The following is a 16,177-nucleotide window of genomic DNA, read 5'->3' on the forward strand; positions in this document are numbered from 1 at the left end:
TTTATTTGAAGCTTACAGATCCAGGGGAAGTTCCATAGTGGTGGAAGAAGCTGACCCCTTGGCCATATCCACGCAGGGAGAAAAACCACCAGTAGTACCATAAGCAAGCATACTCTGAGAACCCCAGGCAGAGCTCAAGTACCCTGTATACCTTCAGGCTGCAATTGTTTCACACCCCCCCTCTAATGCCTTAGGACTGGACCCCAGTCTCTGCCTACAGTGACACCTCTTCCGACCAGGCAGCTTTAATAAAACATTTGAGTCTATTGGGGGACAGAAATTCAAACTACCACAGTTCTCAAACAAATTGAAGTAACAGACTCGAAAGGCTTTGTGAAAAGTTGGTGTGTGTTGGGCATATTCACAGCCTAATAATGTTAACAGGTCTCAGGTAAGAGTATTCGTGAATATCCCATCTTATTTCCCATAGCAATTAGGAACCTGTGAAGGGGGAAGTTGCTGGAAACTACACCAATGCATATGTACCGCGTGTTCTTAGTTTTAATACCTTGGTAACTGTTTCTATTTCATATTGAGAAAGGGTCCAAGGGCACTCCCAGAGCATCAGAGCATGGAAGGGATGGGCTTGGAGCTAAGAACCAAGCTGGAGAGTTGGGGATAAGAGGGAAGGAGAGATGGCTTAGGAGGTTCAGAATGTTCCTGGAACCTGTGCCTGGAGAGAGGGCGGGACTGTGTTTTTCCTTTAGAAGGAGAAAGCGGGGAGCTGAAGAGATGGCGAAGTGGCTAGAGCAAATACAAAACTGCTGGCTAAGTTATGAAGTTCGTGTTAGAATGAACATGTGTGATATGAGGTAAGGACAATGTGGGAATGAGCAAACCTAGATTAGACCCCAAGATACCCATTAGAGCTTCACATCTCAGTACAGAAAAGCATCTGGACTGATCAGCATCTCCTAATCCTTTTGAGTAGCAAACATGCAGTGACTGTAAATGACAGTAGTATGCTTTATAATTCACACGTGAAAGAATGTACCAGCTCATCCCTGCTCTGCTGGAGTGTGTTTTGTGTAGGTTTGGAATCATGAACCCATTACTTGGGTTTCCTTGTGACCTTGGTTGAAACCCACTGAGGGTCTTTGCATTTTAGACCCCTTCTACTTTGTAGTTCTGATTCAAGATAAAATATCAGGATGCATCAATCTATTTCAGCCTGCTAATGGGAGACCCTTCACAGAGGAAATTAATCATTCTCTGGCTTGCATTTCAAAAGGCATGCCTTAGCTACGCCAGTCATTTCCTAAGTGAGTGAATGAGGAGAAAGACACAGGTATTTGTTCAGCTTTCCTTGATCCTATCCAACACCTTTATTTAAATTGGAACTTATTTGCCATGACTTTAACGCTCAGGAGTGATTATTTAGAAGTGCTTGTTAATTCTGCCTTCCTGCATTTGACATCTGTGTTGAATATCATTTTCATAGGGAACTAATGAACATGATTACAGGTGCTTCTAATCACAGAATCATGGAAAGTGGAGACAGAATAGATGGAAAATGCTGCTTTTTCCTTATCTAGAAATGAGAGTAGTAGTGGTCCCCCAGTTGCCATGAGTGAGAAATGTTGCTAAGCTCATGGCAAATCTAATAAGCAGAACTTGAGTGCTGTCATAAAAGTGGGAATGATTTGACTAATTAAATTTAAAAGACTTTAAAAGAGTTTTGTTTCTTCTTTGCTGGTGTTGCCTGGCAGTAGTCACCATCGCTTAGTAGTCACAGCAGAACCCTAGTAGCAGCTACCTTTGCTCGAGCCCTTTCAGGGGCCTGGAGCTGTGGGTCCAGATCATGCAGCTAATGAATAGCAAAGGTGACATTTGTATGCCATTTATTTTATTTGAGAGAGGCAGATAGAGAACGGGCGCGCCAGGACCTCCAGCCACTGCAAACAAACTCCAGACACATGCTCCGCCTTGTGCATCTGGCTTCATGTGGGTACTGGGGAATTGAACCTGGGTCCTTTGGCTCTGTAGGCAAGCCTGAACTTAGCCTTTATTACTGAGCCATCTCTCCAACCCAGGTACGTGTAAATTGAACATAAGTCTCACTGACTGTGAATGCACATGCCTTTCTCATCGTGCACCCATCCTCAGTGTTAGGCCTGTCATTGGTTCTGTTCATGCTGGTCTCTTGTAGTGCCCCTCCTATGGAAGAGCCAGCCCATCAGCTCATATGGAGGTCTTGGGGAAAGGACTTAGGGTAAGTCATAATTACTGGCTCCTGTTTGGAGCTTCATGTTAGAATCTGGTGATTCTGTTGAAGTGGACTCTACTGGAATCCAAACACCATGATATTTTCTTTATTCACTGCTATAGTGTTTAAAAATGATAATTTAGGGGCTCTCTTCCAGGCCTATTGAATCATACTCTGTGGATGGAGCCTGTGCATTTAAGTATGTTAAAAATATGAAATGTTTGGGTTAGAGAGATGGCTTAGTGGTTAAGCACTTGCCTGTGAAGCCTAAGGACCCCAGTTCGAGGCTCGATTCCCCAGGACCCACGTTAGCCAGAATCACAAGGGGGCGCATCTGGAGTTCGTTTGTAGTGGCTGGAGGCCCTGGTGTGTCCATTCTCTGTCTCTGTCTCTCCCTCTCTCTCTCTGCCACTTTCTCTCTCTGTTGCACTCAAATCAATAAGAATAAACAACAAATTTTTTTTAAAAAATATGAAATGTACAGCCAAGCTTGAGAACTACTGCTCTAAAAAATTCTCTGTGAATCATGTCAGAAAGAGAATGGTTAAAAACTTTACCCAGAACCATTTGGCATCAGGTGCATACAAGAAGGCCAGAGTGTTGAGCCTTGGAATCAGACTGTAATAACTTCACACCCTAGTTCTTCTGTTCCCAGCTATGTGTTCTTACACAAAATACCTAACCTCTCTTTACTGGTGTTTTTAGTTTCATGGTATTGCTGTGAGACCAAATAAACACTCATGTAAACTTTTCCTCTTGTGCCCCCCACACAGAAACTGATGTTTTTATTACCAAAGAAATCAGGGAAAAGGAAATACAGCATCCATCGCAGTTTTGCAGCATTTAGTTGAAAACCTTTATTTAGCTCTTTTCAGAAGTCCAGACTGAATTGAATAAAAGGAGAATCCCCCTTCAAAGACAATATTAGTAACCTTTTGAGGTAATTAGTCTCCTAGGAAATGATCACTTTGATTTTAACCTTTAGCATTTGTGCCAAATTATAAAGTTTGTACGTTATTTCCCTCTGGCTTTCCAGTAAAGCCGAAAGCAGGAGCTGCAGCTCTAATGTGAGCATTCAGCCCCAGCATCCCATCCAAGGCGGTTTTTAGACTCAGCCTTCCGGTCATTTGTTCAAAGGCCTTTGACACTGACAACCAAAAGATACTGTTGGAGATGCTGCACTGGCAGTTTAATTGGTATTTTTCAGGGAATAGACACACAGTTTCTGTATGGGCAAAAGTGAGGCAATTATCCAGTGAGTTCAGACCATAAAGTGAAAAGGAAAAGATCAGGCCAGGGAAATTCTTTACACCAGCTACTTTGCCATTTTAAAATAAATGTCATTTTTTAACTTTATAGAAGTAGACGCATCTTAAAGGTATGTTGTGGCCTACATGCAGGGCTAATAAAGCAAAGGAATACATACAAAACATTCTACAAAGCTAGATTTTCTAATTTGTGTTTCTTTTCTTGATACATAAGCAACAAAATAAATAGAGCAGTTGCACTTATTGTGAGTGAAGAAAACAGAGTGTTGTATGTTTTCTGCGTAGGGGCAGTGAAGAAGAATGAGTCAGGTGTTTATCAAGTCATGGCTAAAAATGTTTTCTCTGCTAGTTTTGAAAATAATTGATGAGGTTTATATCCCGGTCCCCCTGGGAGTTCTGTGTGGGACAGTTTTGTTGTTGCACTTAGATGAGGGTTAATAAACTGTTTGACGTCCATAATTAAACTTAAGAACTTGACTGAAGGGGATTTTAACTCCCCTGAAAATGTACTTTAAATTAATCTGCTTAAGAGGAATTATCTGTTTCTTATTAGCAGAATCAAAAGACCATCTCTGCTTTTCGCACTGAATTCTACAGGACTGCCCATGAATCTTATGGTGATATTAAAGCTTCGGAAATTGTTTGTGAGATTTAAAAATGTTTCATTATCAAAAATTTGGAACAGAAATCTCTTTGATCATAACTGGGATGGTGGTGGTTTTGTTGTTGTTGTTGTTTTAATCTTTTTCCTTCTGGGCTTGCCTTTGAGAAATGCCACTTGTATTGTCCTGTTTAAAGAGTTACAGAATTCTAGTTCTTTCAGCATTTTTTAAAAAGTCACATATGCAGAGTGAGAATTATTTCTTGAAGAATTGTGGTTTCAGGGAGTAAATTGGTAGGACTTCTAGTGAATGCAATCATTTTAGACAAGTTGTAAATACTGATTTGATCACATGGCTTTTGTGTCTAACAATTTTGAATAAATGATCATGGGAATGATGTACTTTGAAAATTAAGATGACACCTATGAACAACTATGTAATGCACAAGATTAAATTTATGTTCCAAAATTATTGAGTTATGTGCTAGCCAAAGATGTGCAATTGATCCTGAGAATATATGATTCAATAATAAAATTAATCCATTAAGTGGCTATATCCACTTCTGTCTTAGGTGAGTATTACAGAAATAGTCATAATAATCAGGACCATTTCTAAAAAAATAATGTTCCTGTGAATACTACAAGGAAAAAAGTTCAGTGAGGATGAAAGACCAAACTAGTATCTCTAAAGTGAAAGTACTTGTAATCTGTCATTAGTGAGGTCAATCTTGGCCGAGACTGCAGCTGGCATAACTCAATTTTGACCATCTTGGGGGAAGGAAAGAATGGGAAATTTGAGGGTATCAGACAGAATTGTACTTAGTGCAATAAAGAGTACATGTATATCAGGATACTTTTGGGAAAATAATTTCACTTGAAATAAATATTGAGGAAAAGGTGAGATTTAGAATAAATTATCTGGGGACCTGCCCAGATCCTCATTTCTTTTGATGTGCCCAGAGATAGGGCCAAGAGGAGCCATGCAAACAATTCAGCATCGGCTCTTGCTGATCTAGCAACTAAAGGGGGCCGCACGTGTCCTGTAGCTGGTGTTAGGCTCCTGTCAAAATCAGAGTTGGTTTACGAACAACTGACGCATTTGAAATACCACCGAGCTGTCCTGGGTCATAATCCTGCTCAAAGTTCACGACCAAGCATTTGCACTCTAGCCTTTAAATTCAAAGAGGATTTGAAAGGAAAGACTGTGAAACCAGCTGGAAGGGCAGGGAATTTTGAGACAGGCCATCTCAGTTCAGCTCAGCTCTGTTCCTTCTAAAGAACTTTTCTTCCTCTAGAACTTCAGAGCAGAGCTCCTATTTGAGGGGACATGGACTAGATCGTTAAGTTTTTGGTAGTATAAAATTATCCTATGCCATCACTTGCTAGGATTTATTTTAATCTGTGGGTCTGATCTGAACTCTGGCTGCTTGATCCCAAGCATTTTCATTTCTTTTTAGCCAAGCTGACAAAAATAAAAGGCTTCTGTGCTGATTTTGAGAGTACAGAATCAAAGACTAGTATTGAGGGTAAGAACAGGGAGTTCTGACCATATCTTTTTATTTTAAATAATGGGATGTGTTTATCATTTCACAAATCTTAGGATGAATATTATTTCATGTATCATTATTCATTCTTGACTGAACATACAGCCATCTTGAATTCATTACCAAAACCTGCACCAGAAAAAATATTAATGTGTTTGATTGGTATTTTTGGTACACATCTAATAGACCTGGCACTAGAAAATTAGTTACCTTTTGGGGGGAGATAATTATAAATGTGCAAACGTAGAAGATGCAATCAAAATGAAGAATTCAAAATTATAAGAACTCTTTTCAATTTATTTTTACAGTAGGCTTTATCTCCAAATAGTATTTGTCATACGGAAACAAAAAGAATCACCGTGTGTGTGTGTGTGTGTGTGTGTGTGTGTGTGTGTGTGTATTTGTGTGTTCTTTTTTGTGTTCATTTCCTATAATGCTGTCTGGGTTTGACTCGAACTCATTAGGGGCATCCCTGGAATCTTCCACACTTGTTCAAGCCCCAAAGCCAAGAAAAACAGTGCTGTCCTTGGCACCAGCTAGCTGCTGATGGTCAGCTGTGTCGCACATGCCTGCACCCTCTGAGGTTAAGGCTCGGGTACCACATGCGGATTAGTCTTCTCTCATGCTTAGGAGGGACTCACCTCGTTTTCTAACTACAGACTTGAGGATTTTGCCCTGTGCCTTCCTGTGCCTCCACTACTTAACAAAATGTGGAGCCCCGAGTTTAGGTTTTACTTACAGTAGGCGCGTCTGTAACCCATCCCAGGGAGTCGGTCCTACTTCTGTGGATTACTAAAGTACGTCCATTGCAATTGGTTATTTTAAAATAAGCTGTACCTCTGGAAGGATATGATTGGAGGAATGAGGCTGCGATCTGTATCAAACAGAAAAAGAGGAGCCCGAGAAACTCCTGGGGCTACTCAATGCTTCCTGGCTTTTGAAAGAAAGGAAACTTGACAGATGGAATTCTCAGGAAAACCTAGGGAAAATAAGTAGAACAAGACTTTTCATGGAGGAAGAAATGAAGTCTTCTCCAATAGCTATAGTGATGTCTGACTTCCTCATCAACTCCGTGCTCAAAATGTTCATTTAGAATGCTCTCACGCATTCCACAAAGGCATAAGATAGTCAGATCTTAGCTACTGGTTGTATATTAATTCAGGTCCTATAAAGTGAATTTCAATCAACATCATTTCTAACTGGAAAGTCATTATACCTCATGAATTGAATGCAGACATTTCAGCAGGCACCATGGCTGCTCAACTTGTTAGCTTTTATAAAAAAAATTAATTTTTATCTATTTGCTAAAGAGAGAGGGGGCAGATAGAGAGAAAGAGATTGGGCATACCTGGGCCTTCAGCCACTGCAAATGAACTCCAGATGCATGTGCCCTCTTGTGCATCTGGCTTATGTTGGTCCTGGGGAATTGAACCTGGTTCCTTTGGCTTTGCAAGCAAACAGCATGACACTTAAGCCATCTCTCCAGCCCCTTGTTATCTTTTTATTCACGTAGAAAGGATCTTACTATTTCTGTGTGTTAACTTAGTAAATGGAATGCATATCAGTTATGAATGTAAACATATGGGTTTACTAAGTACATAAAATGTTCACGTTGAAGTGCCTGTGACTCTCACTATGTGAGCAAATTGAGAGATCGTGGTTATGAAAACTATAAGCAATAACCACTCAGACCAGTCATGTGGAGGCCTAGGGTGTAGTTCTTATCACTCTGTACACTGGCTGGTTAGATGTGCATGGAGGAATAATGTAACACTTTACAACATTTTTTGTTTGTTTGCTTGTTGTTTTCGAGGTAGGGTCTCATTCTAGCTCAGGCAGACCTGGAATTCACTATGTAGTCTTAGCATGGCCTTGAACTCATGGCAGTCCCTCCTACCTCTGCCTCTGGAGTGCTGGGATTAAAGGCGTGCACCACCACACCCGGCTCGTATTCTTTAATTCTAAGGAAATGTCCAACCACTTTGCAAACCCTGTTAAGTATGGAGTTCAGGCGTACTTAGCTAAAGGCTAATTTATCCTTGTGGAGTCAGGTAGTTTACAACGTGCTGGGGAGAATCCCATGAGGAGTAAGCGGCCAAGCACAGCCTTGTGTGCTGAACTGTGCGGCTCCTGCATCTTGTGCAGGCAGAGTCTGAGGACACAGAAGAGAAGCCGAGAGGACATGCACTCCTCCAGCGCTGTGCTGCCAGGGCTGGCTTTTCTCTTCTTTGGATGTTCTTTTTTTACTCCTTCCAGAAATACCGTGAAACCATATTAAAACCGCGCACACATACTCTATGGGTGTTTGTGCAGAGGGCCTGCACAGTCTGAGCATCAGCAGCAGGCTGGCCACCCTCCTGGCCAGACAGCCACTTTCTGGGGGCTTCCTTGTGCGTGTATTCTGTCTTCCTGCCCTGTTCTTTGATCAGGGGGGTTGGGTTTCTGCCACACCTGTCCCCGCTCACTCTCCTGTTCTTGGCCTCAGGTGCTGACCTCAACTCACTTTCCTGCCTGGACCACCTGCCTCACAGGCAAGGAGCCTAGAAGCAGCCAGGCACCATACATCTCCCAATTAGGAAGCTTTGCTGTGTTTAGATAAGGTCCCTGAGCCAGGCAGAACCTTTGAGTGTATGCAGCTTCATATTTGATCTAGTCCTATGCCAGTTATCTAATACTGTATCTAATTGTGGGTCGCATTTTACTGACAAAAGTTAAAGTACCCTTAAAATATAAGTACAAAGGAAACTTTAAGTTCTACTTAAAGACTTCAAGTATAATTCTTCATATTCAGGAATCAGTTTACTTAATGGGCTTTAAGGATTTTTTTTTTTTTTGCATTTTTTCACTGTATAAATAGATAAAGGAAAAAGATGTTTTTAATATATACTTCGGTATAGTATGCATAAATCCCCTAGTTGAATATTTTGTATTTTCTAACAGATTTCAAAATCTAAAATTCCAGGACTTTAAATTCCAAGTAGATAAAAAATATGTTGCATCTATGTACAGTTAGGGAGTTTGTATGACCGTTCACAAGGTTTACATATAAAAAAATCTTACTGCTTTTTCAGATTTATAATAGTAAGTGGTCCTCTTATAGCTCAGTTTGCAAGCTGGCAGATGGTTTTGCCTTAAAAAAAGGAAAAAGTCCAGGAATAAGCGTATCTACTGCCTCAGCTCGTCAGCTACAAAATCCATGTTGCAACGTGAGGAAAGGTGACTCACCCAAAAGCTTTGTTCTTAAATTGGTAACCCACAGCATGACATACAGCAAGCGGCGCTTCCCATCACCAGTGCTGAAAAACATTTCTTATTTCGATAGAAACTTGGGCTTTCACCTGTCAGAGGGGAGAAGGAAAAAAAAAAAAAAAAACACGAAACCATCACTAACAGGTTTCATGTTTATTTCACTGGCAGGTTCATGGGGATGGCAAAGTGATTTTTCTTTCCCCCAGGTGAATATTCCCTCACGTTGGCTAGGCAATGATTATTTAATAAAGCTATTTGTGAAAACTCCTCAAGTGTGTGGTCCCTGTTCCCACAGTGTGTCACTGCTGCCGCCAAGTGACAGGTCTGAAACATCAGCAAGCCCGAAGCAATTAGAGCATTCATTTCTCCTTCCAAAATCAAGTCGTCTCCCCCCTCCTAAGACCTCCTGGGCGAGATGCAGTCTTCTCTTTTCTAAGAGAGAGTGGGTGTTCTGAACTCACAGCTTCAAAGAGAAGAATGCTGTGAGTGATTAAGATGACTTTTCTGAATGTGCATGTAGACTTTTAGGGTTAAGGGAGTTATGGTTTTGATTTTAAAGGCATTTTGGTTATGTCTCACAATCTCATGCAGAAATCATACTATGCCACAAGAGGGAAATTCTCTGTCTTAGGAAAAAACCTTGTCTTTCACATCCCCAAACTTGTAGCTCTTCAGGCACAGGGGTACTTGGGGTTACATGCAAACACCATTCTCTTTAGCCACCTCCTTCTTGAATGAGGCTAAGAGCTTTTCAATCGCTGTGACATTTTCAGCCAGGGAAGTAAGTAGTGGTAGGTGCTGCCGAGCAAGGTTTTACAGGCAATTACTTTTATGTGATCAATGGAGCCATTCCCCCCAGAAAGGAGCCAAAGCGATCAAGTTAAATCATTAAAGAGAGAAAGAGCGAGTGGGAGAAAGGATTCATCTCATTAGCAGGTGCCAGAGCCTCAGGCTCTGCCAGTGGAGGCACACAATGTCACTGGCCCTTTAAGACAATGACTGTGCTCCCTCCGTGTTGCCTCCCCCCCAGTAGCTGTTGACAGGTCTAAACCTCCCTAGCAGTCCATTGTGGCCACAGTAGGAGGCACCTGCAGAAAATGTGCCAAAACCAGGCAGGGAGCAAGGGCTTTTCAATAAGCTCGCAGCTGGAGAGGAGACGCAATACTAAACAACCAGGCTGGGACCAGGCATGTGATGGGAAAAGGGGTCAAACCAGACACCTCCTATAGGCTTTCTGAGCACTGTGTGGTTCAATTGGATGACGTCTTCTGGCTGGCTTTTCTCTATTTGCTTAATATGCTGAGGTATTTAGCTTAAAAGCACTAAATGCTGCATCATGAAGAGCAGTCTCCCCTTCTCCATTTACCGTGATAAGAACATTTTCAACTATTTTCTCTCCCTCTCCTTATGCCCCAAACTAAGATTTTTTTTTCCTTTTTGCTTCTCTCTGTGATGGCTGGTCACAGACATTCTCCCACCATGCACTGCCTACTTAGCTTTGCTCATCTTTAATTCAGAGGCAAGGAGCTCTCCAAATTTAGGATCTGTCTGTACAGCCTTTGCCAAGTGTATCCCCGTCCTTTAAGCATGCATCTGGAAGTCGCCCCTCTTCCTTTCTACTAAGCGTGCATTTATTGTGCTTCTACTGTGTACCACCCCCGTTCTCAAGGCTTCCCGGAAGACGGAGGTAGATGAGAACTACTTCCGCTTGCTCATGCTGTTGAGCAGTCAGTCGTCAGGAGCTGTGCACAGCCAATAGAACCACAAGTTCTGTGGGATTTGATTTTCATTCATACACGTAGGTGTGCACTGTTAACAGTACTCTGGAAACAAAATAGAGCGACGAGGGAGGTGGCAGGTACACTGATGGCTGTGTCCAGTGACAAGTTCTCGATGCCACTCCAAGGTTGGCGAAGCTTTAGAAGCTCGCACGGTTTCATGTGTGGGCAGCTCTTTTCTGTCCATAACTCCTTATATTTTAGACAATAGTTTCAGGTGTTCGTGGCATTTCCATCCCCGTTTCCCACATGATTCAGTTAGATATCTCTGTCTTGAAGATGAAATGTCCGAGACTCAGGGCTAAACGCTGTGTCTAAGGCCACACAACGAGTAGGTGGTAGGTGCGAAGACCCTTCAGGAGCTCGGGGCCTCTGCTGCGCCCCTCAGCTTTGGCTCTTCAAACTGTTATCCAGTTCGAATGCACTTCTTTTTTTTTTTTTTTGTAAAATTATTTATTTATTTATTTATTTATTTGAGAGCGACAGACACAGAGAGAAAGACAGATAGAGGGAGAGAGAGAGAATGGGCGCGCCAGGGCTTCCAGCCTCTGCAAACGAACTCCAGACGCGTGCGCCCCCTTGTGCATCTGGCTAACGTGGGACCTGGGGAACCGAGCCTCGAACCGGGGTCCTTAGGCTTCACAGGCAAGTGCTTAACCGCTAAGCCATCTCTCCAGCCCCGAATGCACTTCTTAAGAGACACATGGAAACAGAAAAAGCAAAGTGTTCACGGTGAAACTCTTTTTCTTCCCCTCCTACAGATGGAGAGTGTTGGCGTGTACGGATTCTGTGGGTGCAAAGCAAAAAACAAAATGAAGTGTGATTCAAAGTGGGAAATGAACGCAGCAGGTAAGACATGAACTGTGTGTAAGTATCAGCCCCCAGGACTTTTTATTTTTCCTTTTAAGAGGAGCTGGGTACATTGAGAAACTGGCACAGTTGTGCACGGGAAAGACACCGGCACAACACAGTCTTACTTGTTTACAGTACCAACAAATTGAGAAGAGTTTGAGAGGAAGGACTGATTTCAGGGGTGTCCTGGAGTCAGGAGATTGAATCCTGAGACTGAGGCCAGTCACACTCACTGGGTACAGCTGATGGAGTGGGACTTAGCATCCATCTACCCTGCTCTGCTCTTGTGGCCCTGGAGACTGCCTGTGTTCTGGCCTCTGCTGTTCTAAGCGGGTTTATGCTTTAACATGTCTCTCCTCTCAGGGGACTGGTCCTCATCCTCCTCCTTCCTCACCCCCCCTCAATTCCTGAGAAAACAAGTAGACTATTCATGTAAAAAGAGACATAGTGAGAAGGGAGGGGGAGATGCCACCGACAAACTCCATTGAAAGCCACTGGCTGTTCATTTACATTCACACTTAAAAAAAATGCTAACTAATGATGTTAAATGGTTTGCCAAAGGTCCTGGCAGGTCAGTTGTAGAAGTGTCATTTCTGCCTAATTAGGGCTCTTGTGGCTGCCCAGGGCCTCCCAGTGCAACTGGTGACAAGCAGGAGCTGACAGCTTCAATGGGTACCAGTAGGAAGGTTGGGCCGGTCATGTTTTCCAACTCAGCCAGGTGTTTGCTGAATGGGAGGGGGCTTGGCGAGATCTGAGCGCTTCTGTGATCCTTTTTCTTCTGCTCCCCCCTCCCAAGTCCTTCCCCTCTGCCTGTCTGGTCCTGTGTCAAGGTCAAGAATGGTCTTTGCTAAGTCAGCCATTTGGGTTATCTCTGGGAGGCCTTTAGCAGTTCCAGCCCAGACGTTTCAAGTCCTCTCAGACCCCAGATGCTAGATTCTTTTTTCTCCCTAAAAATCGAAGGGAAGGAGAAGAAAAGGAAGGCTTTAGGTAATAAACAGTAATAAGAAAACAAAACAAGAAGCCTCCCAGGTAACCATCAACGTGTTAAACCTCAGAAGCTCCTGCTACTAATAAAACTGCTTAGGGAGAAAACAATCCAAACCTCACCACGGACATTTCGGCACGTGGAAGAAGACAGCCCTGGGCTGCTGTGCGGTGCCGGGCTGCCCCTCGGTCTGCTGGCAGGTGAGCTCCTGTGCGAGGACAGACACGGGACCCTCGTTCAGCTGCCCATCCTCAGAGCCTGGCATGGGAGAAACTGGGACATATAGAAATGTCCTACCAGGAGCAGTGGGCTGTCATGTACTTGCCACATAGTAGGTGCTCAGTGAATTATTGTTTGGCTTGATTTTCCAGGAGAAACACAATCCCAGGCAGAGTGGCTGATGGAGAGGCTGCTGGTTTCTGGATTTGCTTTCACTGTTCTCATATGCTCTTTGAATTTCTCAGTTCATCATAAGGTGCATGTGGACCCGGAGTCCCTCACACTGTGGGGTGATATGACTTTCTTGTTTTTCTGTTTTTAGTAGCAAAACAAGCAAAAATGCTGCCAGTGCTAACTACCTCTCTGCTGCAGCAACTACAATCCAAGGAGGTGGGACCGTGGCAGTAACGGGACACTGGCTCGGAGTTTGGATTTGGTGCCCTGGCGGGGCCCGCGGGGATCACAGCACTCCCGCGCTGGGGCTGAATTGAGCCCAGCAGCTCTCACTCACACACACAGACACACGTGCACGTGCACGCACACACAGCGAGTACACACGTGCTTGTGCTGGCAGTGGCAGGAAAATGGCATTTGGAAACCATGCCGTGTTAAGGAGGAAAAGTGGACGGGAAAATGCAATGTTATTTATGTATTTATTTTTATTTATTTATTAGAGACACAGAGAGGGAGAGAGACAGGGAGTGAGAGTGGGCACACCAGGGCCTGTAGCCACTGCAAATGAACTCAAGATGCATGTGCCACCATGTGCATCTGGCTTACGTGGGACCTGCAGAAATCGAGCCTGGGTCCTTAGGCTTCGCAGGCATGCCCCTTAACCACTTAAGTCCAGCCCAAACGCAATCTAAGACCAAATCTAAAGATAGTCTTGAAAGGAAGGGATATCCAGGAAGGAGGGTTCTGGAAATTCCTTTGCTTGGCCATCCCTTTCCCAGCTGCCGCTTCTCTTCCCTCTCATATGGGCAGTGAGAATTGGGGTCCCAAACTAGATCATCCGTGCCTGCTGATTTTCATTGACGAGTTGTTATACAGATTAAACAAGGCAGCATTTATATTGGGACCCCCAGGCCAACACCCAGCAACTGTCATGTGCTGTTCTTTGGTGCCAGGCTGTTCTCTCGGTCTGCTGGCAGGTGAGCTTCTGTGCTAAAACAGAGACTGGATACTCATTCAGCTGTGCATTCTCAGAGCCTCGCATGGGGACACTGGGCCATATTTGAATAATGGGTAGGGCTGCCTAATGGCCTAACCTCACGAATGAGGAGTGAAGAAATTGAACTGGACCTTTACCAGCAGTTTCCTTCACTGGCTCCTCCCTTTCTTGGGGTGACCTCCTCTGTCACTAACTTCTCATTTTTGTCCTGTGCTGGTTTTCCCTGTCCCTTTCATGCCACGACACACCTTCTTTTTCCTGAGATGGCCTTCTTTGTGTCTCTCACTGCTCCTCGGGCTGTTGTTTATTTCCGACAGCTTTTATCCAGGGTGCTATTTCAACTCCTAAGAACAGTTCTGAGCCCTTCCTGGGCTGCGCCTCCCATACCCACCTCCATCAGAGTCCTGACCCACGAAGCTGCAATTGCTGTCAGCCTACTCTGAGGGCGAGCAATTGTCGCATGCCTCTTGTAAGTGTGGAAAAAGTGGCCACTTAAGAGTCTCCTCTTGGTCGGGTAGATGAGCATTTAAATATCACTGGGAAGGAAAGGGATTAGTGGTAAAGAAAACCTTCTTCAGCATCTAACCTAGCATGGAAAACTAAGCCAATTAGTTGTGAAATCTGAAACAAGCAAGCTCTTGAGGATTCATGCTCAGAGCAAAATCATGTGGGTGGCTGTATGTGGTGGTGGTGTTTGTAGGAACTCATGGTAAAAATCACAGTTATTTTACCTAACCTCTCTGAAAGGCAGATCTGAGTAAAGGCTGTCCAGTGCCACTTGCACGTCTGGCTTTGGCTCCTCTTTGACCTTGAACTCAAACTCTAGGAGTGCTCATCTATGATGCCTCATACCAAAGGGCCTTTGAACAAACGCTTAGCTGTGGATTGAATGCCCTCTCTCCCTTTGGTTCTTTTAAACACCTATTTCTCTACAGTACCCCACCAAGCTACTCCTGTCCTGCAACCTCAAGTTAGATGGACTTCTGTGTCTTCTTCCTTTCCACTTACGCTCGCACACCACCTTATGTTCTTCTCAGTGCTAATTACCAACTCTTGTAAAAATGACAGTTCCCCTTAATGAGTGCTATCCAGGTGTCAGGAAGCCAAAAGGCTTTCAGTGTGGCATCATGCCAACTTGGCACCCTACAGAGAAAGTGCTGTGTAGACATTGCACTTACTAAGGAGGATCCTGCAGCTCAAATTGCATGCTGGACATCACACAGCTTCCAGTGGTGATGGAGTTGGGACCTGAATCTAGCCAGTGTGGCTCAAGTATCTCATTGGTCCCTCTCAGTAGAGACCTGCAGAAGACATTTGCTGCTGCTGTTGTGAGCTGCCACCGTGCTGAACAGATAGGAGGGCTTTTGCTTTCAGGGTGCTTCCTTCCCTGCCTGGTGCACTCCTTGGAGCTGGTGGCATTTGTTTAACTTGTGTTCTCGTGTGTATCTAAGGGCTGGCGTACAGCAGAAGCTGCTAATGTTACCTGAATTTAATGAAATTGAATTGTACTAAGTGTTTACATATATGCATACATATTCTTTCCCTGCCTCACATTGTATATGCATATATATGCCTATGTTTAATACACACATCTTTACATACGCACCTATACACGTTGATTTCAATACATGGATGTACAGCACATGTTGTATAAAACCGAGGCATGTGTCTATAAACGAACACAAATATATATGATGCTAATATGCCCACGTGTTTGTGTCTCTGACGAGAGTAAGAGCCGCGGGGGCGGGAGGGAGTTGCGGTGCACGGCTCATGTGGCTCTGGCTTTGGATTCGCGCCCACTAGCTTCTTGGGACAGTAAGGGGAGCCGCCTGCATGTTGGCCCGCGTGCTCCTCAAGACGCACCTGTGAGCTCTCTGGGTTGTTGCTGCATTTAAGTCAGAATGGCCGCACTCAGGGAGGGGACCTGGGAAGCCCCATCTTGCTTTTCTGCCTGCACCACCTCAGGAGGAGAAAGCCGGGCCTCATGCAAGCATTTCCTCTCACCATTCAGCCCCTCGAAAATCTCTCATGAATATTAGGGTTGGGCCAGTCACCCACCTGAAGTAGGAGGCACAGTATGGAAAGGCCAGGCTAATGCCCCAGGCTGAAGACAGCCTGAGCCCTAATGTAAGCTTGACTGGAGTTCAAGACAGTAGTTGGTAAAGGTCAGGTGATGGCTGCTTCCAGGCAAAAAAAAAAAAAGCCCTCTTCTATTCCCCTTGGATTCTTTCTTCATTCTGCTGCTAATACGTGCAGCCACTTCCCATGTGCCATTTACCTAAAGTGCCTGGTCCTTTGCGC

The 16,177-nt window shown here is 44.1% G+C and overlaps 1 protein-coding gene across 2 annotated transcripts in view; it reads left to right on the forward strand.

Moving 5' to 3' along the window:
- The window catches only part of Hspa12a (heat shock protein family A (Hsp70) member 12A), a 185,843-nt gene that overhangs the window by 4,065 nt on the left and 165,601 nt on the right, over window positions 1-16,177 (forward strand). For both annotated transcript variants that reach the window (XM_045149557.1, XM_045149538.1), the window contains exon 2: window positions 11,408-11,495. In XM_045149557.1, the coding sequence (XP_045005492.1) occupies window positions 11,408-11,495 (88 nt within the window). The remainder of the gene's footprint in view (window positions 1-11,407; window positions 11,496-16,177) is intronic.

Source organism: Jaculus jaculus, chromosome 1 (assembly GCF_020740685.1).
Source record: "Jaculus jaculus isolate mJacJac1 chromosome 1, mJacJac1.mat.Y.cur, whole genome shotgun sequence".
In the NCBI taxonomy this organism is placed as follows: domain Eukaryota; kingdom Metazoa; phylum Chordata; class Mammalia; order Rodentia; family Dipodidae; genus Jaculus; species Jaculus jaculus.